The following is a 27,016-nucleotide window of genomic DNA, read 5'->3' as shown; positions in this document are numbered from 1 at the left end:
ACAAAAGCCACTTATTGTATGATTCTTCTTATCATGAAATGTCCAGAATAGGTAAATCCATAGAGACAGAAATTAAATTAGTGATTGCCTAAGGCTGGAGGGAGAGGGGGAAAGGGAAGGGACTGCTAATGGGTATGGAGTTTCTTTTTGGGGTGATGAAATGGTCTAGAATTAATTAGTGGTGATGGTTGCACAACTCTCTGATTATACTAAAAACCAATGAATTGTAGACTTTTAAAAAGGTGAACTTTATGGTATGTGGATTATATTTCAATAAAGATGTTAGTTTTTTAAAAGTTCAAGACGTAAATGGTAAAATTGAGATACTACTTTCATCACACATTCAACCCATGGAGTTGGGCTTTCCTCAAGTCAAACTGTCAATTTCAAATAGAACTCCACTCCATGGCTGGTTAGTTTAGTATGTAAGAAAATCATGCTAAGGAGTTAAAGGTCCTGTGTGAAACATATTGGTGGCAAAAACAGCTGAGTATATATCAGTACAAATTTACTATCCCTACTAGAAAACATGTTTTATTAGTGGTGGGCAAGTGGCGTCTATAGAAAGAATTAGTTTTACACCTTAATAAGCAATAATAATTTCCAGGGACTGGGGAGTGGGGAGAGAAGAGGGGCTACATTCCCTTTTCACTCAACTTCTTTGAGCCTTGGTTTTCTCATCTTGAAAATACAAAAAATAATACCAACCCGATAATGTTGCAACTAGTGCAATCCTTGAGAGTCCACGGCAGGTGGAAATCCCAGGGTGAATTCCAGTTCTGTGGTCAGTGGGCCAATGAAGGGAGGACGAGCTACATAAGTGCCTAATACAATCAGCGACATGTATCTTCATTTACTCTTTTTGACTAATAACTGGTGCTATTTCAGATGAGGACACTGAAGTTCAGAGAAGTGAGGTAGTTGAAGGTAGTGATTTACTACCTGTAGAGTTTAATGTCATTAGTTTTAAACTACCTCTTTCCCCATCCCCATTAGATGAAGAGGACTAAGAATCTAATACTTTCAAACCTCAAAGGAGAGCCCTCAATTTTCTAATTTTGTGGTATCTATAGAGATTTACAAGAGGGGTAAGGGGAGAAAGAAAGACATTGTCATTAAGAACAAAATTTTGAGCAAACTATACTGGTTTATTTACAATTGTAATTTATAAACAGTAACACAAACATCTTTACATTAATATTATGAAAGAAGTCCCATGGCTGAAATGGGCAAAAAATGAGACTTCAGGAGACTTCTAAAGGGGGCGCCAAAAAAGGGGGAAAATGCAACACAACAGCTCTGAGGAGAGTTAGAAATATCAAGTATCGCACCAGGTGCAATTTCATGCAAATGTCTTCCACCACTCAGGTAAACCATTTTTATTTAGATACGAGAATAAAGTATCTGGAACTATGTTGCCTTCTATTCACTTGATTTCCATTACGTCATTAAAATAATGGCTGTAAACAGGCTACATCTAGATATTTCTCCTATCAACCTCTGAGAGAGAATCCAGTACATTTTGGGACAGGGCCTACTGTGAGGATCTGCTACTTCCTGAAGAGATTTACAAGAAGTCATTCCATGGCCCAAAACGTGTCCCTGGATTTCTCTCAGCAAACGTGGTCCAATACAAACCCCAATAAATTAAATTGAGAAAGCTGCAAAATAAAGCAGATCACTTTTCAGTTTTGTCGTATTAAGAGAAGAAAAACAGTTTCAAACCACTTTTAGTAGGAGAAGACAAAAATCAGAGAAGAGAAATTCCAGACAGCGATGATAAAAACCGCTGTTGTCTACACAGCTCTCTGATCATCTGGCTTTTATATAAGCGGATATTAGTGTGGCCCAGACCATCATCTCACTGAGGACACATCAACGTGTGGTCAACACCTATTCCGAAATATCCTAAATCAAACATTCCACGTGTAAAAAAGACCAATGACATTTTACAGATACAATTCTGTCCCCAAAATGTTAATGTTAATTTTAACATGCCTACCTACTTATTATAATGCTTTTAACTGCTCCTTAGAAATCATTAGGATGAAGTTTAGTATCTGAAGCACTCAGTGTTCAAATTATTAGCTAATGGTACAAAGATGATTTGGAAACTATTATTTCAACATTTCACTAGCTAGACTGCATTTCTCAGTTGGCTGGAATCTTCATTAAAAAGATTTCACTCTTTTTAAGAACAGAAACAGCAAGCTAATTATTAATCTACGTAATACTTTTTAGTTTCTGATGTTGCTCAGTGGGTAAAACTAAATGTAGCAATTAAAGGGATCTCTTCAACTAATTCTATCTCTAATTTTCAGTGAAGACACTGCAAATATATATGCATATGGTTGTTTTTAAAACTGAAAGTGATGCATGTTCCCTTTAAAACAGCTCTTCAAAACAGAACTGCATTCTGCACCCTTAGTTCATAATGGCACAGGGTCAGTTACTTCAAAGTCATTTAATAACTGACCTTTATAATAAATCGTTTTACAAAACCAAAAATGCAAAAGAAAATTAAAAAAAAATTTTTAACTGTCCAGAGATTGATTATAATAATTTACACTTTCTTAGACCTGCTATTCAAGCACCCCCATGAGCAGATGAAAGGTCTCCGGATAGAATTCAGTCAGGAAAATCTGTCCATGTTTCTCCTGGTTGCCTTCATTTCCTTGGAAATGATTCTCTTTTATATTAACTTTCCAAAGCATCCAAAACTTTCATGATCTGTTGTTTTATGGCTTTGGTAGCGTCTCCTGCATTTGGAATCAAATACCTATGGGGGAAAAATATATGTAAGTATAATGCTTTCCCTTCAGGACTCAGCTTAGACGTCACTTCCAGCAGGAAGCTTTCCCTGACCTACAAGTCAGAAGAGATGCCCTCCCATGTATTCCCCATAACTTATTCCAGTAACATACACTCAAAAGCATATTTTTAAAGAGAAAACCAAGATGTAAAAGCAAGGGGATTTTCATACAGTGCAGAGCAAGGTGAGATGAGTGCAGGTGAGGAGTCGGAAGAGCTAATTTGGTTCCATCACACACTGGGTGTAAAGATCTGGAAGTCACTCAACACCTCCGGGCTTCACACTTTATAAGATTAAAGATGCCTTAGGTTTGACCTCAGTGTGGTCTGGGGCCTCGTGCCAATCCATGAACTGTTTGCCACTGGTCCACAATGAGATAAGGAGGAGCTTGTACTAGATTCTAAGGTAACTAGACCACTCAGCACACTGCTTAGTTCACTGACACTTTCAAAACAAGAACTTCTTCACGAAGGAAAATAAAAACACTGACTTACATTCTGAGACACGTTTCTTATTTCACTGCAAACCAGCACTTAGCGTAGTACTAGTGTAGATCATTCTCAAAGACCCTCCCGCCAAGCATGAGATCAGCTATGGCCCTTACTGAAATCATGTGCTAATCCACCAATGACTAAGGATTTGGAAGAGAAAGACAGCAAAGAATACTAATACAAGTGATTCAAATATCCTCTTCCACCATCTACTCCCCAAAATAGAGAAACAAACCGAGTTTAATAATGAACTAATTCAATAATTCAGATATCACCCTAAGAAAATCTTACCTTTCGATTGCCAAGATTTCTATTCCTGAAGCGCTGCTGTTTCCATACTTGAAGGTAATTAGCTCAGGATGTTTTTTTTTGGATGTAATTTTAACTACAGAATTTAGTGCTTGTCGAGACTGTATATAAGCCAATCCTTTCCGTGAAAGAATCTCCCTTAAACAGTACATGTGGGTCGCAGTGACCAACAAGTGACTTGAGAGGGAAAAAGCATTAAAAACAGAAAGAAACGTCATTCAAAACAGCTGTTACTTCAACAGCCCAAGTTATAAAAAACGTTCAACTCCAGACAGAATTATTTTTGAGTTAAGAAATATAGGCAAAGGATCTATAAACAAATAAGCTACTTCATAAAAGCTTTTAATTTTTTTAGTTGCATGCAAAATTAATGTTTCATTAACAGATAATCCTGTAACTGTTTAAGAGCAAAGTTTATATTTTATATAATGAAAAGTAAAACAAAATTAGAAATTATTAAAATAATAGATGTTTAGAATCTATTCTCTGTGGTATATGGAATACACACTTTTCAGACTTTTAACAGTATTGTCTATATTCACAAACTAATCTCATTCAGTATACCATAGCATATACTTAATATCAAAGACCACTAAGCAATAGTTGGGCTGCCTTACATATTTTATAACAATCTGTAACTAGATCCTGAAGGCAAAAAGGGCACAGGATTATTAACAGCCCCCCTGGTGCCCCAGCTCACTTTAATATAGTGATAATACTCATACACTTTTATGTAATACAGTAAGACAAATATTAGACAAGTCCAGAATGTGGGACATTCTGCAGAACAACTGGTCTAGACTCAAAGGATTCATCCACCACGAAGGAAAGGAGGACGTGGTGGTGAGTAGTACTGGTGCACACTGGGTGAGTCTCACTGGGTGAGACTAAAGAGGTGTAACAGGCAAATGCAGGTGTGAACCACGACTGGATCCTGGATCAGGAAGAGAAGAACACTGACTGTAAAAGATACTTTAGGCATACTGAGAAGTTGCTGTGTAGTCTATACACTGAATGATACTCATTTTTAAGGTTTTTAAAGAAGTGATAATGCTATTGGAGTTGTCTGGAAGAAAGCTCACCTTGGGAGATTTATGCTGAAGCATGGAGGGGTAAAGCGTGTCTCATCTGTCAGCTTCTTCTGAATGGGCTGACAAAAGGGAAGTGGATGTGTATGTGTGTATGATGTACATAAATAGATGGGGGAGTGTGAAAAGAAGTTAAAAGCTGTGAATCTGAGAGAGGCTTATAAGGATGTTCAAGGTAGTTTCTTCAACTTTTTTGTTAAATTTTTCAAAATAAAACAATTACGTAAGAAGCATTTTTAAAAATCAAGACATATAATACAAGTTGACATAGCAAAATTATATCTTACTGTACTTGGATAAAAATTCTTCTGCAGTTCAGTTTTATATTAACTTTCCTAAATTCAATTTTACTTCTGAAGAAGGCATTTTAAAAAGTACCTAGGAAACATGTGTCCACTTTCTTTCACTTCTTTACAAGGAAAATGATGCTTGACGTCTGGCTTGTTTATCCAAGTCTGAATATTTACAACTTCTTTTCTATCATCATCTGACATTGAAGAACTGTCAATTTCATCTGTAAAGAATAAAGTGTTAAAAGCTGGTGTTACCAGTTTTTTAAATGATACAGTTCTTAACAGCCTGAAAAATTTTTCAGTAGTATTTTAAAGATTTTATTTTTTCCTTTTTCTCCCCAAAGCCCCCGGTACATAGTTGTATATTCTTTGTTGTGGGTCCTTCTAGTTGTGGCATGTGGGACGCTGCCTCAGTGTGGTTTGATGAGCAGTGTCATGTCCGCGCCCAGGATTCGAACCAACGAAACACTGGGCCGCTTGCAGCGGAGCGCGCGAACTTAACCACTCGGCCATGGGGCCAGCCCCTTTCAGTAGTATTTTAAACGTACAGATTGGAAAAAAAACCCAATTCTAACCCTGCTACTGTATTTCCTGATATCACTAATACTAACACAGAAGTATGACTATGAAATATCACTCTATGTGGTAAGAAAGTCAGGTGAAAATATTAAGAATACACTTTTCAAAGATTAACCTATCTGAGGAATTTCACCTTTTTTGATTTATACAACATAACTCTAATATCACTATTCTGTAGAGAGATGGCTGAACTGTCCAATAATAAGCACCTATCTGGAGGGCAAAGATGGCAGAGTTCTTTGTCTCTTGCTGCTTTCTGACTTTAAGGAAAATAAAGAAAAACCATCCTGGGATAAATCTATTTAGTGGTTTTTTTCCTGTAAGAGAAATATAAGACATTCTAACTATTTTGTTTTTCTAATTTAAGAAAGGGGAATTACAGTTCCTAGGGTTCATAATTATAAATGTTTTCCCTTTGCTTTGTAAGAAATACTCTGAAATACAGACATAATAAAACGAGGAAATCTCATACATCTATACACTTCCAGCTTAGACAATCAAGTGACGCCCACATGTCTCTCCCCAGGCACAGTCCCCCTCCATCCCCTCTAAGAACCGGTGACTCTGGGAATTTGCCGATACACGTCTGTACTTTTGCCATATATAAATATACCTAAATAAGATACAATAGTGTTTGCATTTTAAGTAAAATTTATATAAATACTAGACTGTTCAACTGTATTCTTCTGCAACTGCTACCTCCTTCCTAATATTGTGAAATTTATCCATGTTGACACACACAGCTCTAATCTTCCCTTTCCATTACTGTGCAATTTTCCACAATGTAAATATGTGTATATATATGATATACATAAATATACCATAATTTATTCACCCATTTGCATTTCCCCATTGCTAAAGGAAGGAGTTAAAATATTCAGGGAGAGATAGAGACTGATAGATAACAGGAAAATGGCAACAGAGTGGGGGGAAAAAGGAGAAAAAGAAACAATTAGAAATAGCACACAGAAAACTACATTTACCTCAATACAAGTTTTCAAGAAGGTGATTTTGTAATATCTATTAAAGGATAAAATGTGATTCCCTATAATGTAGCGATCTACTGCTAAGAATTTGCCCCCGAACATACTTGCAAAAATTCATCTAGATAAATGTGTAAAAATATCCACTGCAATTTCAAACAGAGAAAAACTGGAAAATTACCAGTGTCAGTTGGGAGAAGGCTGATTAAATAAATTACGGTATGTTTCCATGAGAGGAGAGCTGAGGAGGGATATGGGCTGAGATGGGAAATTTGCAACATGTATTAAGTGGAAAAAGCAAGGTGAGATTTGGGAGTACTTCGTTCTTATTTTGTACATTTAGATACTGTTTTATTTTCTTCTAATTCAATACATGTCTTAACCAGGGTAATCTGGGCAGTGGGATTATGAACCAAGGTATTAAATTATTTTTAAAAATGTAGACATCCACGGAGGATGACAATTTCCCTGACACGACAGCCCCATTTTGTGGCCCTTTAAGATATTGCCTCCCGGTTCAAAAGGCTCTTTTCAGCTGTCTCAATTTTGCAATTCCCTTCAGTCCCACACTCTCACTCTCCTCGGTGGGTGGATTAAGGGGATTTAAATCCAATCCCATGGATTTAAATACTATTTCTACACTGATAATTCCCAGATTATCACCAGTTTAGAGTTCCCTCCTCAGCTAAAGACGCCTACAACAACTGCCGACTCAGTATTTCTGCTTGGGTTTCATCGAACAGGCAGAACTTCAGCTGTCTGAAACCAAACTATTAATAGAAAAACCACCAATCTCCAATCTCCTCTACACTCCCACTGTCTGTTTAGAGCAGTTGTGCAGCTCGTCTCAGACGGGCCCGGCGCCTGGGGAAAGCAGTCTATAGGCAGGGGTATTACTCCACCTGTGTCGTATTCTTCTTCATCCCCAATGCTGAAAACGGGCTTCACACCACGGTAAGGCTTGCCCACTCTGTCGCTGCTGCTCACATGCCTACAGGCAAAGAATTTGAGAGGGGGAAACCATCACTTTAGAAGTTAACTGCCCATGTACCATCCAGTTTTATGACAGCTATGTTAAGGAAATTGAAACAAAATAAGGAAATTATGTTAGCAAAAGAGGCATAAGGTCTTGGTAGGCTGAATGCTTTCAAATATATGAAAATTACATTTTAAACCATTTTATTATTCATATTAAAACCAATGCTTCCATAGGTTTGGCCTTAGGACAGTTACTTAACCTCACTGTGCTTGTCTGCTCCTCTGTAGAAGGGTGATAACAATATCTACCCTTCATGGTTACTGTGAGAATTAAGTCAGCTGATATTTTCTGAAGCTCTTAAAAACAATGCCTGACATATATTAAGTGCTACATACATGATTGTTAGACGAAAAGGATTATGGAACCAAACATCAAATTCCAGGAGTACTTAAGGCTTCTCATACGGGAGCAAGTGTCATAAGGTTTTTCCTCCCATTTTTTATTAGTTATTGTTGTTTAAAGGGAAACTAAGATGCTATTTCCTCTTTTTCCTTTTTTTTAAAGATTTTATTTTTTTCCTTTTTCTCCCCAAAGCCCCCAGGTACATAGTTGTATATTCTTCGTTGTGGGTCCTTCTAGTTGTGGCACGTGGGACGCTGCCTCAGCGTGGTTTGATGAGCAGTGCTATGTCCGTGCCCAGGATTCGAACCAACGAAACACTGGGCCGCCTGCAGCGGAGCACGCGAACTTAACCACTCGGCCACGGGGCCAGCCCCAAAGATGCTATTTCTTTTACATAAATGTCAATAAACCATGAAAATGAATCTGCCTTTCTTTTTCAAGTGGCAGAAGCATAAACAACATGTAAACTCAAACTTGATCAGTCCTGCAGGAAGTATGACCTCTCTCTTGTTGATATAAAAATTTATACCTCGTTACTTTTCAGGTAATCTCAAAAAAAAAACCAAGATGTAAAATTAAACTACTTCAATAAAATATGTTTCTGGGGGAAAGGCAGTGTATTTATTATTTGTAGGATAAGTTTCAGTTAAGATTATCTACAATGAAAGCAAGCTGTGGCTTTTTTTTTTTTTTCCTTGTCATGTATCAAGAGATAGTCCAATGTGGGAAAAAATCAAGTTACATATCTTTACTTAGTGTTATAATTCAATTTTTCTAGACGATAGAGATCATATCTGTATTTTAAATAATTTCCCAATATAAATCATCAATAAAAATCTCATCATGACCTAATTTTGTTGAAATAGGATTAAATCTTTACTTCTCCCAAAACAACATTCCTCAATAGAAAACCAACAAGAGTTGAGACTATAACAGACACTCTTGGGGAATTATAAGTTAAATTAATTGATACATTGCTTACAGTTTGATTAAGATAAAATCATTTGATCTTACGTTAAAATATATCTAATGTAAAATTATCCTGTAAATTATCAAACTATGCTCATTTGAGACAGAAAAATGAAAGAAAATTCAAACACCCAGGAAACTCAGACACCTAGGAAACTCAGATTCTGCATTCTTACAAAAGGCAAAGACAAAGATGATATAGCTTTTATCTAAAAATACTTTAGTGCCATCTATATTATAAAATTGTATGAGATTAAGTAACTGTTGTCTCCTGATATTAAAGCAAAATTAAACTGCCAGACATAGAAAGTTACAAAGATAACATTTACAAAAAATGCTTGAACCAGAACCCAAGTGTGAATAAAGTGACAATCCAAAAAGCCAAAGTTATTCACTATTGATCTAGATTTATAAAACAATGCAGTTTTTAAAAACAAGATTGCTAAAGATTACTGAGATAGTTCTTAAGAGACTGGCTAAAAATTAATGAAATTCAAAGGCTGGACTCTTTTTAAAGAGCAGTATATCTATCCTTTTTTGACTAAAGTAATAACAGAAACAACTACAAAATAGTTGGATCTGGTTTTAACTTAATTTACTGAGCTCAGAAAGAAATTCAATTCATTCTAACTTTTCACTAGATTCTATTTTCAAAATACATAAAACTGCCTGTGGACCAGAGAAGATAAATTTTTTAAAAATTAAGAATTTGCAAGAAAACTTGGGAATTAAGTAAAAATTAGACTAATTCAATGGTCCTATAAGAAAAGAAAGTAGAAAGATGATTGACAAATAGATTATAATTTTTAAAGAAGCAATTTCCTTTAAAATTTTAGATAAAATTATACTAGAAGCCCTATAATTGGCGTTGTGCAGGAACAGTCACAGTAAATAAAAATTCTTATCAATAAGTTGAGAGTAAATTATTCTTTTTAAAAATGCTACTTCTAGCCACTAAAAATATTGAAATGACCTGAGAAAAAGTCAACTCCATTATTCCAAAGCTTAATTTACATTCAAAGTATGACTAGAATTTCTTTTAAAATGTTCATAGGTATAGCTATAATTGATATTCTTACTTAAATTGCAGAAAAATTCTGTAAGTGTAAAAACTGTAAAGCCATAAAGAAGTATTAAATTAGTAAAGTTCTTTGCTCATCCCAGTTGAGGATCCAGTGGACTGTTAAACTTTAACCTTATTGGAACCCAATGACTAGTAGCCCATCTTACCAGCGGCAGAGAAGAGAAGATGGATTATACATTAACATGTCCAGCATGACCTAATTTCTTTCAAGGAAAACCTGGCACCCACCAATTTATATATGTTAACCCACCAACATAAACACATACATCTTAGTAAGAAAAATCTAAAAATATTATACAGTTACATAATGTACATGAATTAACAAAACCTTTGAACCATGAACTGTGCCTCTGTCAGGTGCTATAATTACTCTGGGACAGAGACAGAGTAAACGATCCCCAAAGTTCACACCTGGCCCACTCTGAGCCTCTATATTCTCTGTCTCACTTCCCCCATCTCAGAGTAAAAACTGAAGGTTTTATGGAGTTCTTGGGTTTGAATGTACTTGATATTCATCTGAGGAATGGGAGATATAAAGAAGCATGCAAGGAAAAACAATTAAAATGATCACGCAAAAAACAAAAAGAAAAACAGATCAATCAGCATCACACACTCCTAAAAGCAGAATGAGAAAAGTTTAGCATCTGAGACAGCTGCACGAAATCTGAGCCAAGACAGCAGGAGGCATGCTAAAGACAGGGACGGTCCGACAAAGCTGCTCCACTCATTGGCTTACCGCTCTGTACATGTTCTGTCTGGCCAAGGAAGATTGAAAGACATTCTACAGCAAATCGAGGCAGAGGACAGAACAAAATGATTATTAACCACACAACAGCTTTAAAACAAAAAATACAGTATAATCAGTTTTTCTAACCCAGAGTTTACATTGTAAAGAAAACGTTTTGATCATCTAGGTACAAAGAAAAAGGAAGAAAAGGCCAGTTTGAAGTGATTCTTTAACAAAGAGAATAGTCTCTTCAACTCAGAGTTATCACTAGTTCATTTCAAAATAAAGTTTTAAATGTTCATGCTACAAAATGCAGCAACAATGGTTCCCTAATTCAGAATGCACTAACTAAAAGTAAAAAGGTTAGGCTCCTGAGAGCCAATGTAATTTTAATGAGCAAAAGATCTTTCAGGCTTGATAAAACCCTTTAATATTATTTATCAGCAGACCATTTTAGACAAGGTACAACGTTTTGGATTAGTGAACATAACCTATTCTCTTCTTTGCTAATTACTAAATGGGAAAAAATGCATGGTATGCATATGAGCTTTACTTAAAGTGACAAAGTAAATTCCTGTCATTCAGTTCTTAAAAGTCAAATATTTCAACTTTTCTAGGACAATGCAAGTAAGACATGAGAGTGAAATTAAATACTACAACACATTTCCAAGATCAGGCTTGCTCAGAAACAAATTCTGCGCTGGAATTATTAGGTTAGCCTTGAACTCTAGGAAGAAGGGTCAATTAGACTAATATGTGGAGAAAAAAGCACACTGCGCACTTGCAGTTCCAGTAAGACGCAACATAACAGACATTCCTAACCTCGCTTATCATTTGTTAGCTGTGTCCTTCACTTGTAATTCACGGGGAAAGAGGGGTCACTTATATTCTGTGAACAAATTCTATGAAGAGCTAAACTCTTAAACTTAAGAAAATGGGCTTCTGCTTTATTTAGCATGACCAAATCTTGTAGGTTTTAAATTCCTGGAGCAGAGGAAGAGGTTCCTGCTATGAAGTTACTACATGTAGGAAACAATTCCCATCCATCTGACATGTGGGAAGCAGCTACTACATGAAGTGTAATACACATAATGGCATTTGAACATTGTTTTAAACAAATGGCATGACGGAGCAGAATCATTATTTACATCTTATTCTGAGCAGTGGAAGAAGAGAGAGGAATCTTTGTAGTCAACTTTTATAGCAATAAAGGACAGCTATGCAATTATAATGAAAACTGGAATCATATAATAAAAAAATGTACTTTACGATGCTTTTCTAGAACACATTCAACTAACATTTACTGTAAGACATTTTTCTTTAGTTTTAATTACTCATCATAAACTCATACCATATAAGCAACTCACCGGTCCACAGGAGTTGATGTATTCTCAATAAAACTGATAACTTTTTCCCTGACATTAACAGATTTTGTCTTCAAAGCAACAGTCATTTTATTTACTAGTGATTTCATTCCTCTATCATTTGAGCCATTAGAAGAGTCACCCTGAAAAAAAAGAACTTACTGATGAATTAACTGCTCTTTAAATGATTAGCACACACACTACTGCTAAAGGTTATCAAGATGTTGTAGACTGAATTGTGTGTCCCCCGCGCCCCCAGATTCATGTGTTAAAGTCCTAATTCCCAGTACACCTCAGAAAGTGACTGTTTGTGGAGACAGGGCCTTTAAAGGGTAAATTAAGGTTAAATGAGGTCCTAAAGGTGAGTTCTAATCCAGTATGACTGGTGTCCTCATAGAAAGGGGGGAGACATCAGGGATGCACATGCACAGAAAAAAGGCCAAGTGCAAACAGAGCAAGAAGGCGCCATGTGCTAGCCAAAGAAAGAGGCCTCAGGAGAAACGAAACCGGCTGGCCCTTTGATCGGACCTCCAGCCTCCAGAAGGAGGAGAAAATTAATTTGTGTTGTTGAAGCCACCTAGTCGGTTGTACTTTGTTATGGCGGCCCTAGCACACGGCACTAGGTGAAATCATTTAGGAACGGAAGGCAGAAATGAAAAATCAGGATACATTTGCACATATAAATGTGTGAAGTCTGACATTACCTTCTTTATTCAGTAACAAATAAAGTTATTGACCTTTTCTTAACTCAGATTACTCTATAAAAATAAGCAAAAGTGTAATCAGAATATTATCCATGTAGCTAAATTTTTAAACATTATTCCTTTCAAATGTTTGCTTTTTAAAGCTTTTTCACTTAGACTTCTAATTTCTCAAGAAAAGTTATCCTTATGTACCTAATGTAATAGAAGGATAAGTATAATTCTTAAACTGTCCATGGGACTGGTCCCATATACCCCAGAGGGCAAGTTAGTGATAGGTATCAAAAATTTAAAAGTGTGCCTATCTTTTGCCCATTAATTCCTTTTCAGAATTTATGCGAAGGAAATAATCAATATGTGCCCATTTGCTAGCATTTTAAAATACATTTAGTATAAAAGCAGAAAATAAAACTCTATGTACACTCTGATCATGTACTTTTAAAATAAAATACACATTTATTAAAAAGATTTGAAGAAAATATTTCAAAATATGAATAGCAGTTATCTCTTGTAAGGTTAGAAGTGATTTTTTCTTTATACTTTTCATATTTACATGCTACAATGAACACGTGTTATTTTTATTTTTAAGAGCAATAAGTCATTAACTAAATAACATAAAAACCATGTTTCTATTTCGATATCCAAATTCAAAACCAAATTTAACTGACTGTGGAAATTCTTTGGTACTTTTGAATATAATGCATCTTTAAGACAGTTTCTTTAATGGCCTCAATCACTGTTTATCAAATCTGAAGATAAAAACTTCAACAGAAAGACTATCCAACATGCTGTGGGTGAGAATATAAATGAGAATAATATTTTTTGGAGGGAAATTTGATAATGCAGAATTCTAAGAATTTTGATAATCTTTTGATCAAGTTATTCCACTTCTAGGACTAAATAATCATGGTGTATCCAAATATATTACTACAAAAATAAATTGTAGTAGGGTTTATAACAGAAAAAAGACTAGATGCAATGTAAATAATCAACAATAGGGGACTAAGTGAATAAATTATAATCTCTCCAAACAATGGAATACTATTTAGTTATTCAAAATGAAAAACAGTGTTTATTAAATAACTGGTGATCTCACACAAAGAGCTCTTAGATACCTAGAGAATCAAGTCGAAAACAATTCTCAGAGAAACCTTATCTGTTGGCAATTTGACAATAATTTGCTTCGATTTACATGGCTGAAGATAAACTTCAATTAATCATCTAATGAGTTATAACTGTATAACTAGCACTGTTAAACATGTGACGGTATTACACTTTACATTCACTTGCACATTTAATCCCCGCATCATCCTTACGAGGAAGGTTCTGTTATTATCATCCCTATGGTTCAGATGGAGAAACCAGAGCTAAAAAGATCTTGCTGGAAATCTTGAAGAAAGTAAATTGTGAAGATAAAACCTGAACACCTGAGTAAGTCAGAATGGTAAGCCCAAGCTAATAACCATGACCCTGTAATGCAGTTTTCCTTATATTTGTTTTGAAGAATGATCATTAGGTAGATGAGGACTATTAGTTGTTAAGAAAGCGATTTAATGACACCTAATTCAACTGACATGAAATTCTGAAAAAGCACAAAAAACTTCTTGCCCAAATATTTCCAAAGTAGAACAGAAAATGATTTACCCACTATAGCAAAGCCCTGCAGTAATATACATCTCAGTAACTAAAAATCAAATATAACAGGATTGGCAATCAGTTCCTGTCTTCCTCTGCCCAGCCCATTCTCAAACATGGGTGGACTGAAGTTCTAATTATGTAAGTTTGTCGTACGGAGAGGTAGAGACATGGCATGTGGGAGGTGTGACCATGAACCTCAGAGTTCTGGCTCCAACGTATTGGGAGATTCCTAGAACCAGCTCTCCTGAGAGTCTCGGCTAGTCCTGGACTCAAAACTATCTCCACTGATATATAAGCTGAAGCAGAAATTTATCACCAGGTGATGCCAAGCTCCCAGGAAGGGAGAGATCTGCATGCAGTAGATGGACCTCCAGAACTCTTGCTAGTTTCACTTGTTCAGCCTGCTCCATCATTTCATTAATTTCACAACAACATGACTCCTCATTGTACATGTTTGAAATATTGTGACTCCATTTCTGCTATACTGGGAGTTTAATAGTTAATCATCTTTTCTGGGTATTGACCCAAATCTGGTGACATGTTCTACAGATATACTCACATCAACAGAAGAATTGATACTGCTCCTTGAGCCTGAGGTACTAGCAATCCAATGCCCATATCCATTTTCTGGTCCATCCACATTAATGTCTGCCAGGTGCTGCTGCAGTGCTTAAGATAAAGAAGAAGAGGAGGAAAAAACCCTGACATCTCAATCCCCTCTGGAAAGATTACCAGAGAAGTATAATAAACACGTCATAGCTGAATGAAAAAGGATCCAAGCAGAATCACAGGTATTTCTTTCTGCACCTCTGTAAAAGAGTAAAGGACTCCCGGCTACGGAAAGCCTTCCTCTCCTCCTTCCTCTAAAGCCCTCTGTACACACAGAACTTTTCTTAATTGACCTTAAGGGTGACAATAACTACATACAGGCTTGATGTTTTCCTCTTTGGAAGGTAATCTTTCAAGCATTAATAGGTACTCTCAGCAACACTTTTATGACATAAAGGATTAATAGAAAACCTATGGTGGCTTTTGTCTTACCATAAGGAGACATCAGTTAACCTTCCCCATAACAAAGAAGCAGTTTTAGGTATTAATTGCTGTGGAAAGAGAGGTTATTCTTTTTTTTTTTGAGGAAGATTAGCCCTAAGCTAACTACTTCCAATCCTCCTCTTTTTGCTGAGGAAGACTGGCCCTGAGCTAACATCCATGCCCATGTTCCTCTACTTTATACGTGGGACGCCTGCCACAGCATGGCTTTTGCCAGGCAGTGCCATGTCCGCACCCGGGATCCAAACCAGAAAACCCTGGGCCGCCGAGAAGTGGAACGTGCGAACTTAACTGCTGTGCCACCGGGCTGGCCCTTAGAGGTTATTCTTGAAAAGGGAATAATTCACAGTTTAGAAAAAAGTTTCTAAAACCTCGACTATACTATAAAAGAATGTTTTTTCAGACACTTTTGAGAACAAGCTTAACAATCAAGTTTTGTATTATGTTGTCAAAATTCCTAATAAATAACACTGGGCCTAAGGCCAATACCTGTTTAACACTACTTTTATACAAATAATCCCTTTTGTAGATCACTCTGGGTATAAGCCTCAAAGGTAGTTAGTTATCAGGCCATGAAACATGGGAGATAATCATAATCCTTGCTAATATCAACAAAGATCAAGAGGAAACAGATCCTAATCTATCAAAATTCTAAACTGTAACATAAAACAATTATATTTGGTCAGAACTAGATCCTTATAAAACCCCTGTGATTCAAACTCAAGATTCTATACCTTCAACAATTAATTTGATTTTATTATTAATTTTTCCCAGTTCTTACAATTCAGTATTTTTATATCTCTTTTCCTGTCTTTTAAAGTAAGACAGACTCTTTATTTTTTAATTGAAATACATTTGACAGATAACATTGTGTAAATTTAAAGTACACAACACGTTGATTTGATATATTTACATATTGTAATATGATTTCCATTGTAGCAACAGTTAGCACCTCACTCACATCACATAATTACCATTTCTTTTTTGTGGTGAGAATAGTTAAGTTCTAGTCTCTCTGCAAGTTTGATGATTATAATAATACAATATTTGTTGTCTATATTCACTATACTGTGCATTACATCTCCAGGTCTTATTTATCTACTAGTTTCAAGTTTGTCCCCTTAAATAACATAGTTTGTAAAAAGACAAGCTCTTTTTAAATCTTACTACCCTGACCTAATCCTTCATAAATTCTCAAATAGGTGCCTGCAGAGATTTTGTCAATTATTTTACTATCCTGGATTACAGATTTGAAAACAGCAGCTTACTTGTTTTATTCCATTCAGCCAACATTTTTTTTAGCAGGTAATACCATCACGTAGTTCAAAAATAAAATGAAAACGAAACAAAACAAAAAAGCCAATAATACAAAGGGTACATAGTAGAAGTATTCCTCTTATTTCCCAGTCCTAACTGTTCCTTCTTCTCCAGAGACAAATCGTGTGAGCAGTTTTTCACGCATCTTTACAAAAACAAGCTAATTAAATATTGACTCATTTCAACTGCCAGTTATGTCTGTTTTCCACATCCTGCTGGCCTTGCCTTTTCTGAAAATACTGAATGCCTGAAGAGAGAGTGTACCCATTAACGAATTTGGTCACTCCCAATCAGCCCTGGTGATAATATAATTTCCTCTGAAAAGTGGAGGCAAAGGGATTGATACATTAAAACCTTACCCATAAATCCTCCACTGGCAATGCTCACATATTCTTTGTTTTTCTGTAATGGAAAATAAAATTTAAGTTATTCCAAAACGCAATTTAATTAAAACTTCTGACAGTTCTATAAACACTGACAAACATAACATAAGGTTATATATTAAATTTCCAGACCTTTTCTTTTCTCTGACATTTTGGACTTTGGCACAGAGAGGTACATAAGTTTTCCTTGTGTATTGGTGCTTGGGTGGGAAGAAGGGGACAACTTCATGGCTTCTAACAAGACTGATTCTATTTGTATTATAGTTCCCACAGCGTAATAAAGAGTCAAACTAAAAATCAGTTAAATTCTATTTTTAGATTTAATTTGAGTGGTTTTTAAAAGCTTTCAAAATAATTTGTGTGCTTTATAAAAAGGAAATATAAAAGCAAATATTACAGCTAATTATGAAGAAGAAATGAAAGAATGCTACCATTGTACAAACTACTAAAAATTAATGGCTCTAAACAGTGATAAACAAAGAAAAGACAGAGAAAAAAGACAGCCAACTGGGCAGTATTTACCTCCTGATGGAAGTACACACCTCCCAGGATTTCCTGTCCCCCCCGGAAGAAATCTGATCAAGGCTCTAGATGTAATTACCCGTTTACAGGAAGCACCAGGGCAGAAGCTGATAAACAGCACCATGTGAGTGCAGTCAGCAAAATCCAGAATGCGGGAAACTAAGACAAACGTAACCAGTTCTTGCCAACAAATATTTTCAAGGAAAAAAATTAGGAAAGGGAACCTATAAATTAAAAGAGACTTTAAAGATATCAACCAAGTGTAATGTCTTGTTTTGGATCCTGGGAAAATCAGGGAAACTCGAACCCTAGTTAGACTTTTTATAATAAATTGTAATAATGACAATGTGGTCATGTATTTATAAAGAGTTTATAGGGTTCAATTTTCCCTACTTTGCATGTTTGAAATTTTCCAGGATCAAAATTGGGGAAAAAATTTCTAAAACTACATCAAGAACTTGAATTGTTAAAAAAAGTTGACAGTTTGAGTCCCTATTTTTGTTATTCTGTATAAGTTTCTAAAAATCTTTCCTTTAATAAGGTATAAAAAATTCTGTTATAATCCCTCTCCCAACATCTTGCTCCTTGTCTGATTTTCTTTTAAAGACTCTGTCCTTTAGACTAATTTTCTCAAACCAGATTCCCAGCAAAATACAACATGAATAGAAATGGATTGAAATTGAGTGATTTGTGTAACAGCACCACACCTACTGTCTTCCTGATTCCATAGTTCAGGGTCATACAAAATGAGGACCTCAACATATAAACTACCGAAGAATACCTAGTAACTATTTTATAAAGAGCGAGCCACCACTGAGTGAAGCTTTGTAGAGAAGGTAGAGGAACAAGTTGCCTACAATCACTAACACAAATTAGCTGTGCTGAAGACAACATTCAAACACAAAAGGAAAGGTGGCTAAGTGGCATGAATAAATACACACGCATATTTACTCAATTTCAAAGTGAAGATGTTAAAATGAATCATATAGCTACTGTAAAAAGTACGAGGGCATGAATAGGCACAAAGAGCAAAGAAACAGAATAATCCAGAAATAAACCCTGACACACTGAGGAATTCTGTATATTAAAAGCTGGTATTTCAAATTGATAGCACAACTGGTTAGCTATCTGGAAAAAAAATTCTGATTCCTACCTGATTTCTTAAACAAAAAGAAATTCTAAACGTTTTGAAACTTAAAAAACAAACCATACAAGCATTAGAGAAAAATCCAGGGGAGAAGACCTTTCTTGGCAAGACATAAAACCAATAAGCTGTGAAAGAAAAATATAAATTTGACAATGTATATGTCACAGCACAAAACCACGTATGAGAATTTCTTATAGTTGATAGCAAGAACCAAGCAAGATTGAAATCATCTTCATTCCATTTGCAATAACATGGATGGACCTTGAGGGAATTATGTTAAATGAAATAAGCCAGCTAGAGAAGGATAATCTGTGTATGACTCCACTCATATGAGGAATTTAAAAATGTGGACTAAGAGAACAGTTTAGTGGATACCAGGGGAACGGTGGGGTGGGGGGTGGGCACAAAGGGTGAAGTGGTGCACCTACAACACGAATGACAAACATTAATGTACAACTGAAATTTCACAAGATTGTAACCTATCATTAACTCAATTAAAAAAAAAAAAGAACTCATCTGCAGCAGACCTGTAAGAAGTGTGCCAGGACCATGTTCATGTACATGTCTTCTTCCTCTCGGCCACTGCCCATGAAACAGAGGTGCTCCCCGCCAGCAACAGAGCCGGACTCAATGGACTGCTTCTGTGCTTCCAGCAAGGATCTCACTGATTGTGCAAACTCAGATGGATTCTGGAGCATCTAGACAATTTTTTTAAAAATTAAAAATGTGGCATGCCTGTGTTTCACATACATTTGTACAACTTGAAATATTTTTCTAGGGGGAAAAAACAATATTTAAATAGCCACCACAAAAACAAGGAAAAATAAAAGGCTCTTATAACAAAACCTCTGGGATAAGAGAAAAGAAATGTGCATAAATGTGCCAATAACACATTAGAACAAAGGTTGAAAATTCACCCAAAGATTAAATTATGCAAAGAAAATATACTACTAGAAAAAAATTTGTTTTTGCTGTTTCTTAAACAAGTTACAATGTCCTTAGGTATTATGACAAGAAAAGTTTAACACTGAGTACAAGTTCATGACTAAACTGAATGACTACAAATCACAAATAAAAATAATACATTGAAACCAGCTATATTTTTTAGTTTCCACTTACATGGCAAACCACGTATTTCTTACAGGACAGTGAGAAAAATTAGAAGCCACTTATTTATGAGCACTACTCTAGGTACTAGAGATACAAGGATGAAAAAATTAATTTATTACCTCAAGTAAACAAATATGCCAATAATTAGAAAAACTTGTTACAAATGTTATAATGGGGCTACATAAAAAGCACACTGAAAATCCAATAGAAAAATGCATGAACCAAAGAAAAGTAGTTTGTAAAAAAAAAAAAGCACACTCGCAGAAAGATGCTCAACGTCACTAGTAATTATTGCTGTTTTTCACCTATCATTCTTGTAAAATAAAAAATAATTGATAACAAAGGATGAAGTGGCATACCCACAACATTACTAACAATAATGTACAACTGAAATCTCACAAGGTTGTAATCTATCATAATCTTAATAAAAAAATACTAAAAAAAATAATAATAATTGGTAATATCCAATAATGCTGATGGTAAGAAACAATCATTCTCATTTACAGTTGTAAAGTGTAAACTGGTTCAGCCTTTTTAAAGGGCAATATGGCAGTCTCTGGTAACATTTTATATGCCCACACCCCTCAAAATCCAAGAATTCTATTTTACAGAAATATCTATAGGAGTTCACAAAATACATATAAGAATGTTAACTGCAACTTTATTTATTACAAGAAAACTGAAAACAACCCAAATGTACATCAATTTGGCAATACATTATGGCACATCTGTAGATGGACCACTCTACAGCCACTAAAAAGAATGTAATTAAAAGGAAAGGTCTCCAAGAAACTGTTAAGTGAAAAACCAAGTGAACTATTAAGTGAAAAGTCAAGTGAAAAAAAAATGAACAGGAAATATGTAGATACATATTAAAGGTCTGGAAAATTAAACAAGCTGATAATAATAGTTAACTCTGCAGCTATTGTTTAAGTTTTTTTTAAATCAAGTATTCATGAATCACTTGAATAAATTTTTAAAATAAGTATAAAAGAAGGCCCATCTAAGTCCTCCTAGATGAATGAAGGAAGAGAAAGTTCATTTTCAGGATGCAAACGAACTAGGATGGCCTTCCTCACCTCCAGCGCCCAAACTCTCTGCGTTGTTCTACCTCCACTTTCCCTGAGCCTCCTCTCAACACCACCTAAGCCCTTCTACGTGCCTTTCAGCCGCAGCGTCAACTTTTTCAGACAAGCTGGGAAGAAGGGTGGATTGCATAGTCAGCACAAAGATTACTCCTCTGTCTTCCCATCTCTGAGACTCTTACAACCCCAGAATGGCTTAAATACTGTCAGTCCCAGTTCTACCAAGTGTTCTAAGCATCCCCGACAAGACTTAATTATTCACTTCATCTACTCCTTTAATTAAAGGGACCCTAGGATATCAATTTTAACAACTGAACCCCTATATGCCAGACACTACTCTTATTAAATATTAATTTATTAGTATATGCATTAAGTACTTATCATGAAGAAAAATTATAATAAGAGCTAATATTCATCCAGTAATTACTAGGTGCAAAGCACTATGTTAAGTGCTAAATCAGGCAGCTAATAATAAGAGATTTAGAATTTACTGACATAACAATGGTAAGCAATAGCAAGCCATAGTTAACAGTGTTTTCATCCATCCTTTATGATGCCAAAGAGCATCCTAGGTAAAAAGGAAACCTGAGAGCAACACTTTTCTTACAAGGGCCAAGACTCCCTCCTTAAAGCAGAAACAAAAACATCTCCAATCTGGTGCATGTATATTATTTACAGGCTAAAGAAAAACTTCTCTTACTTTAAAAAAAAATTTTAATCAGCATTTATACTAACCAGATCTGAATCTAAATGGAAAGCAGTCGATAAATGCCCAGCATTATACTGTTCTGCAGGACGGCAATCTACCACAAAGAACCGGACTCCTTCCTAAGAGGGAAAGAAAAAGAACATTTAACATACTGGAATTTGCCACGAGGGTCACATTGTACACAATATAATATTAACAATTAACCAAAAGAGGGGGAACAGGTTTATAAAAAAATGGATCTCACATACAATTAAGAGGAGCCAATCAGTACAGCCAGAAGCATATAACTTTAATCTTTTTAATCAAAATCATAAATTTTAAGCAGTTAAAAATTTTGTATATACTGTTCTTGACTAGAAAGTCTTAAAATATGTAGCAGGACAATGTCAGTTTGAGCTGTAAAACTAATTACATTAGAATACAAAAACTTAATGTGTATGATCTTAAACACTTTTTAAAAACTATATAGTTATAAACACAGATCTAGTTACAATTCTTATTTCTGCAAATAAGTCTAGAAACCTGTCAACAATTCAGTTCACATAAAAACTAAACATCTTTTGGGAGTGAGAGGAGGTTCTGCAATGCCAGTTTGAAGTGAAGAAGTTCACACAGGTCTCTTTAAACTGGATTATATGTTTTCATTCATTTTTAGTAATAGTTCTAATCATAAAAACATATGAAATGCTTGTTTTTTAAAAGATCTACTGTAAAAGGCCTGTCTTTCCATGTCCATTCCTCTTCCCTCCATCTTGGAAATACACCCCACTTTGCAAATAAACACACCTATGGTTAACTGTTGCACTTCAGTAATAAAGAACATATACTGAAAAAACTGGCTCATTAGATTTTCACAAAGATAGTAATAGAACATTACAGTATATCCTCAATTCTCCTTTGTTAATGCTTTATGGCATTAAACCATGTAATTCAATTAGCTGTATAACTACGCAGAATTTAACTGTTAAATGCTCTATTCACCTTTTTAAGTACTTTATACAACATTCAGTTGTTTTGCTAATATAAAAAAAGATTTGGCAATTTTAAAATTGGTGTCAAAAATAATCATTGATAACTAAAATAATACACAAGCTGGCAGTTTAAAAATGAGCATCTGGAGAGAAAATTTAACAAATTAATCATTCAAAAAAAAGTAAAATAGCCACATTATTGTAGTAAATTAGTTTTGTGAGAATCAATGAACAAGGAGGAAATGTCAGTTCCTTGCATTTAAAGGCCAGTCCTCTGATAAACTGTGGGTTTTCTTACCCCTTGAAGCTGATTTGCTTGAAGAATCTCTGACACTGAGACAGCCAGACAAAGAGCCTGGCTCAGATCTGCATCGTCATCCTTAATTCCCAACAAAGTACTACCAAATAGATGATGATTATCCTGTTTGAGGAGACATTTTTAAAACATTATGAAGAAAAAACAAAATCAAACTTTCTTCCTAAAATATTCTTAATAAACCATGATAAAAGGTAAGATAATTATATAACATCCTTGAGTCATGTGATTTTTACAACTTATATCATCTCAAATCTTACAGGCTAAAAGCTACAACAAAGCTACATAGAAAGACCCTGTTGGGGGGCTGGCCCCGTGGCCGAGTGGTTAAGTTTGCGCGCTCCGCTGCAGGCGGCCCAGTGTTTCCTTGGTTCGAGTCCTGGGCGCGGACATGGCACTGCTCATCAGACCACGCTGAGGCAGCGTCCCACATGCCACAACTAGAAGAACCCACACCGAAGAATACACAACTATGTACTGGGGGGCTTTGGGGAGAAAAAGGAAAAAAATAAAATCTTTAAAAAAAAAAAAAAAGAAAGAAAGACCCTGTTGGAGTTCATACAAAATGAAAGAGTAAGAAAAAACAATACATTCTACTCAGCGATTTTCTATACTATCATCTATAGTTAAAGGTGAAAGTTTAAAAATGGTTACTCAGAACTTTTCATACTTTAATATAAATATGAAAACAAAAATATGGCATAAATTATGTAACACACTGATGTACAGCCTGTTCTAATTATCAACTGCTAGTGCAGATTATTTACTGTGTCTGAAGAATGAAAGCTATTCCTCTTACAAGACTGAAAAGAAAAGAATCAGACTCTTTCTCACCCAGTATCCTAAACCACTATCCCACCATCTGACTTACTCAACATTGTTGGAAACTGGGGTGGTTTACATAAGGGAATTATTAAAAGAGCTGAAATTAGTCCCTAGAAATAAATCTTTCTTAATTAATTAGTTTCAAGGGAAACATTCCTAAAAGATTTCCCTTATCTGCCTTCTGAAACACCCCATACTGAACATAATTTAACCTCAACTTGATGTTTCAAGGATGTGATGACTACCAACTAGCAATTATTATGGTAGAACGCCTTTAAAAAACCCCAAAAGACCATAATGTTCTCATGAGCTCCTGAGGTCACAGACAGACCTGTTGACTTTATTTGTAATTGGACTCTGTGCCTCCTCCACTGTTAGCTTCTGCTTTTTACTTCCTAGGAGTTCACATCACTCACTTCCAATCTGGTGTGCTCTCTCTTGACAGCACTTGTCTGGTCTGAGAAAGGTTCTAAATCTCTTTGGGGCTAAGTGACCTTTCTTGTTTACAAGCCAGCTCTGCATCATTAAAGTTGTACAAAGCTGAAATCCAGATAAAGGAGGCGTAACTAGACATCCTCCATCAGATTTCTGTAATACAATTTTTCAAGTCAAGAAAACGCTTATTTAAGAAATATCTCAATTGTTCTCATGATCAGAAATAATAATCAGAGTAGAGGTGACATGGTTCCTAGTATATTTGTACACTATCTTTTTTAATCTGTCTGTTTCTCCACTAAGGAGAGTATTTACAGTGAAAATCACACAAAACTGCAACACAAAAAAGCAGAAAAGAATGACAACTTAAGAATATTTTAACTGATATACAACATAAACAATAAAACAATGTACAAAATGTGAAATACTGAAATTGGTCATTTCTTGTTTTATACCTTCCTAAATGAAGCTGGTGTTTTACTGCAATAATACTGTGCCAGAGAGAAAAGGTCTTCTATATCTTCTAGATTCAAACTGGATGGAGTATTTTCCAAGAACTCTGAAACCAGGATTATAGATATGACAACATTTAAAAAGTTGTTTGCAAAGAATAAGAAACATTATGTATCAAAGCTAGAATATCTTCAACATAATAAAAACCAAATAAACGGAATCTCAACATGATGCCTTTAAAACTGCTTGGGGAGAAGTGGATTTCCCAAAGGAGCTGAAACTGTTACTGCAGTTCTGCTGTTACTGAATGAGGGTGCCAGGCAATCAAATCAAATTCATCAGCCTTGATGCGAATACTGTGATTTACTGAACAAAATACATTTTAAGCGCCAGGGGCCCTGGAAATAAAAAATGACTAAGAAATAATTCCTGACTTAAGGAACTTTGTCTTGTGTGAGAAATGTAAAAATGAATTATAACGTAGTGACACAAACACTACAATACAGATAGTACCAAGGGCCAGGCAGCACAGAGAGGAAGTGACTAGATCTGTGCAGGGCTGGAGGGTGGGGAACCCAAAAGGAGAATCACTGTTTCAAAACAGACATTTAGGAAAGCTCAGTATCAAAGGCAGATTGAGCAGGAAGGATGGGAAGGGGAGAGAAAGAGAGCAGGACATTTTATCTAACAATGAAACCAAAGAAATAGTATATGGAAAGAATGAAAAAACATGAAGGAATGAATGAGGATGGCAAAATCAGGGAAAACAGTCTTTCAGGTTTATACTTGGAGAGTGTTGAGAGGTGAATGGAACCTGAGGGCTCTTTTAGACTAATCTCTTAAACTTATAGATGAGGAAACTGAGTTTTAGAAAATCACATGACTTGACATGTGTCCTCCACATTAAATGATACTTACGGATAACATCTTCTTTGCTGTCAGACTCCTGTGCTAAAATAACTTCTCTGTAAAAGAGAATTATATGGTTTTGAGTTAAAGATTAAGAGAGCACCCTGAGAATAGACAGGAGAAAAATCCAACTTGATACCTACTTTGTGTTAACAAGGATTATTAACATTAAGAAATAAATAAAAAATGGATCTGCTTGTTGTAGATATCCATCCCATATGGCCTGAGTGACTTCAATGGAACAGTAACATGCAAAAAGGCTTCCAAGCTGTAATCAGGAAATGAAATGAGAGACATAAACCACTGGAAATAACTTGTTCTTTTAAAAGCATTAAAGCAAATGCATGTGACATTACATCAAATTATCTGCACCTGATATTTAACGTGTACCTTAATTTTACTGTATATAAAACAAAGGCAGAACATGTGGATTCAAGGCACAATGAAGCCACTTTGCTAGCTGTGTGACTTCTGTCACATAACCTCTAAAGCTTTCATTTCTACTTCTATTAAAAGAGAAAAAAGGAATACTACTACCCATCTTCTACCATTGTTCTCAAGAGACAGAGAATCAACCTAGAATATCTAAGTAACCAGCACATACCTGCCATAGCATAATTACCCACAAGCTCTATAAGGGTAACTAGCATAATTATTACAGTATTTATCTTATAAGGTAATTTTGAGTATCAAACATGGTAATTTAAGTTAAGAGCACCCAACAAAATTTTAATGATGATATAAAGGTGAATGGTTTTCTAATTCAAATAAAAGAGTTATTAATGTGTATGTTTCTCTAGATCCCAATCATGTTTTAAATTGCATGAATTCACTGATATTTTTAGGTCATTAAATTTTAATTAGATACAGAAATAATTATATCTAGAGGTTTAAATTTAAAACACTTTTAATGGCTAAACGGAGCTAATGGGAACACATACAGTTAGTGTATATTTTGTGCCAGGCACTAAACTACTGTCACATATCTTTAATTAAACATCTTGTATTTTAAATATTCTCACAACAGGCCTTCAAAGTAGACATTTTTTCCCCATGTTATAGGTGAGGAAATAGAGTTGTATGAAATCACCGTCTCAAGCTCACAGAGCTAGCAAGCAGTGGTGGTTAGACCAGAAAAAAGGCCTGAGACTCCAGAGCCCATGTTAACTGCGATTACACTCAACCACAAAGCTTTTAAAAGTACCGAATGCTCCTAATGTTTCTTCTTGTTGTTTAAAAAATTATTACAAATACAGAAGATGCAAATACAAACAGAATAGCAATTTATGGTCATCATTAAACTCAGCCAAACTAAAGCTACCATTGCATTGCTCACAGTTATGGGTTCTCAAGGTTTAGGAATTA

The 27,016-nt window shown here is 35.3% G+C and overlaps 1 protein-coding gene across 2 annotated transcripts in view; it reads right to left on the bottom strand.

The window, feature by feature from the left end:
* Positions 1-1,127: 1,127 nt before the first annotated feature.
* TBC1D23 (TBC1 domain family member 23) overlaps positions 1,128-27,016 on the bottom strand; it is a 50,627-nt gene continuing 24,738 nt past the window's right edge. Inside the window, exons 6-19 of one of the 2 annotated variants that reach the window (XM_014853295.3) lie at positions 25,795-25,919; positions 25,661-25,707; positions 24,745-24,848; positions 23,012-23,134; positions 21,769-21,861; positions 19,366-19,536; positions 17,146-17,188; positions 14,979-15,088; positions 12,084-12,223; positions 10,726-10,770; positions 7,458-7,546; positions 5,079-5,214; positions 3,595-3,789; positions 1,128-2,779 (exon numbers count right to left, since the gene is read on the bottom strand). In XM_014853295.3, the coding sequence (XP_014708781.3) occupies positions 2,698-2,779; positions 3,595-3,789; positions 5,079-5,214; positions 7,458-7,546; positions 10,726-10,770; positions 12,084-12,223; positions 14,979-15,088; positions 17,146-17,188; positions 19,366-19,536; positions 21,769-21,861; positions 23,012-23,134; positions 24,745-24,848; positions 25,661-25,707; positions 25,795-25,919 (1,503 nt within the window). In that variant the 3' untranslated portion in view covers positions 1,128-2,697. The remainder of the gene's footprint in view (positions 2,780-3,594; positions 3,790-5,078; positions 5,215-7,457; positions 7,547-10,725; positions 10,771-12,083; positions 12,224-14,978; positions 15,089-17,145; positions 17,189-19,365; positions 19,537-21,768; positions 21,862-23,011; positions 23,135-24,744; positions 24,849-25,660; positions 25,708-25,794; positions 25,920-27,016) is intronic. The other variant, XM_014853296.3, reaches the window with a different exon arrangement.

The sequence above is a fragment of the Equus asinus genome, chromosome 5 (assembly GCF_041296235.1).
Source record: "Equus asinus isolate D_3611 breed Donkey chromosome 5, EquAss-T2T_v2, whole genome shotgun sequence".
In the NCBI taxonomy this organism is placed as follows: Eukaryota; Metazoa; Chordata; class Mammalia; order Perissodactyla; family Equidae; genus Equus; species Equus asinus.
The sequence above is the reverse complement of the archived record's forward strand: the minus strand, read 5'-3'. Positions and strand labels throughout refer to the sequence as shown.